The 1,398-nt window shown below is 53.1% G+C and overlaps 1 protein-coding gene across 2 annotated transcripts in view; it reads left to right on the top strand.

Moving 5' to 3' along the window:
* The first annotated feature begins 456 nt into the window (after positions 1 to 456).
* LOC102828591 (chromosome unknown open reading frame, human C2orf49) overlaps positions 457 to 1,398 on the top strand; it is a 15,153-nt gene continuing 14,211 nt past the window's right edge. Inside the window, exon 1 of one of the 2 annotated variants that reach the window (XM_006872436.1) lies at positions 457 to 580. In XM_006872436.1, the coding sequence (XP_006872498.1) occupies positions 482 to 580 (99 nt within the window). In that variant the 5' untranslated portion in view covers positions 457 to 481. The remainder of the gene's footprint in view (positions 581 to 1,398) is intronic. The other variant, XM_006872437.1, reaches the window with a different exon arrangement.

Genomic DNA, 1,398 nt, shown 5'->3' with positions numbered 1-1,398 from the left:
AAGATCCTAAGTGAGACGGATTGACACAGTGACTGTAAAATAGGCTCCAACATGACAACCATTGTGAGCATGGCCAGAACTGTGCAGTGTTTCGTCTGGTTGTGCATGGGGTTGCTAAGAGTCGAGGGCACCAGAAAAGAACACATCTACTTCTTGCCTCCAGACTTTTCTCGCCTGGGTCCCCGGAAGCCTCATCGGGCTCTGTCATTTGACGTCACGACTAATCACGACAGCCTCCGTGAACTTGGCTCGCTCCTCCTTCGGTACGAGATTAAACGCCATTCACTACTTCACCTGTCATTTTTTTCTTCTCAGGAGCATTCGCCCGCAAGAGGGCCACCTAGTAGGCGAGATTAGGAGTAATGCTCCCGGCGCACTGCCCGTGACGACACGATCGAGGCACCGCCCGGCAGACATCATTTCCGGAACGCTTCTTTCGCTCAGCCTTGTGGGTGACCGCCGGGGTCTCCTGGCGACAACGATGGCGGGGGATGTGGGCGGTCGCAGCTGTCCGGACTCGGATCTGCTGCTGCACCCGGAGTTGCTGTCCCAGGAGTTCCTCCTTCTCACTCTGGAGCAGGTTGGCCGTTCGGGAACGGAAACCGAAAGGGTGGGCCTGCCAGGGAGCGGGGCTCAGTGGCCGCGGACACTGCCTTCGCCGTCACTTCTCCCGCCCCTGTCCTGCCTCCATCATTCCACACCCACACAGAGCGACCAGGTTTCCCCCATCCCGGTGCCTCGCCTACTATCAGGAAAAGAGGCGTCATGCGGAAATCAGGAATTGCTGGGAGATGGGACTTTTCCCCTCGGTCCTTGAAGGCTTGGAAAGAGGAGTTCCAAGGCGACCTGTTTGTGACAAGGGCCTGAGGAAGAGAGGGACTGGGGAGGAAGGATGGAAAAAGAGAAATTGAGAGTAGAAATTATGGACCTTCCAGTCTGGAGAGCACCTATGCAATCGTCCATCCCACACTCCCTGGCGTTTTTTAAAGATGAGGTGTTAGGCAGAGAGGCCAAGTGACTTATTTAAGGTCACACCGTCTGTAAATGGTTCACCCAGGAGAGAAATTAAGAGCTGCTGATCTCGGTGTGTTGTTGGTTCCCACTCATAGCGACTCTGTGTAGGGTTTCCGAGGAGCAGCTGGTGGGTTTGAACTGCTGACCCTGTGGTACGGGTTCGCAGTCCACTGCTGATCCTACAGTGCCACACCAGGATTGCAGTGTGGAGTTTATTATTTTTGTGTTGCCTCTGATAGTGTGAGAAAAAGAAAAGAAAAAAAGTGATATTTTAAAGTGCAAGAGAATTATTGGACGTTTCCTGGGGTTTTTACGTAGCATATTTTGCCTTTACTAAGGGGTTACGAATCGGGCTGCGAACCTTAAGGTCAGTGGTTCGAAACT

This window comes from Chrysochloris asiatica, unplaced genomic scaffold (assembly GCF_000296735.1).
Source record: "Chrysochloris asiatica unplaced genomic scaffold, ChrAsi1.0 scaffold00197, whole genome shotgun sequence".
Taxonomy (NCBI): Eukaryota; Metazoa; Chordata; class Mammalia; order Afrosoricida; family Chrysochloridae; genus Chrysochloris; species Chrysochloris asiatica.
This window is presented reverse-complemented; position numbering and strand designations above follow the sequence as displayed.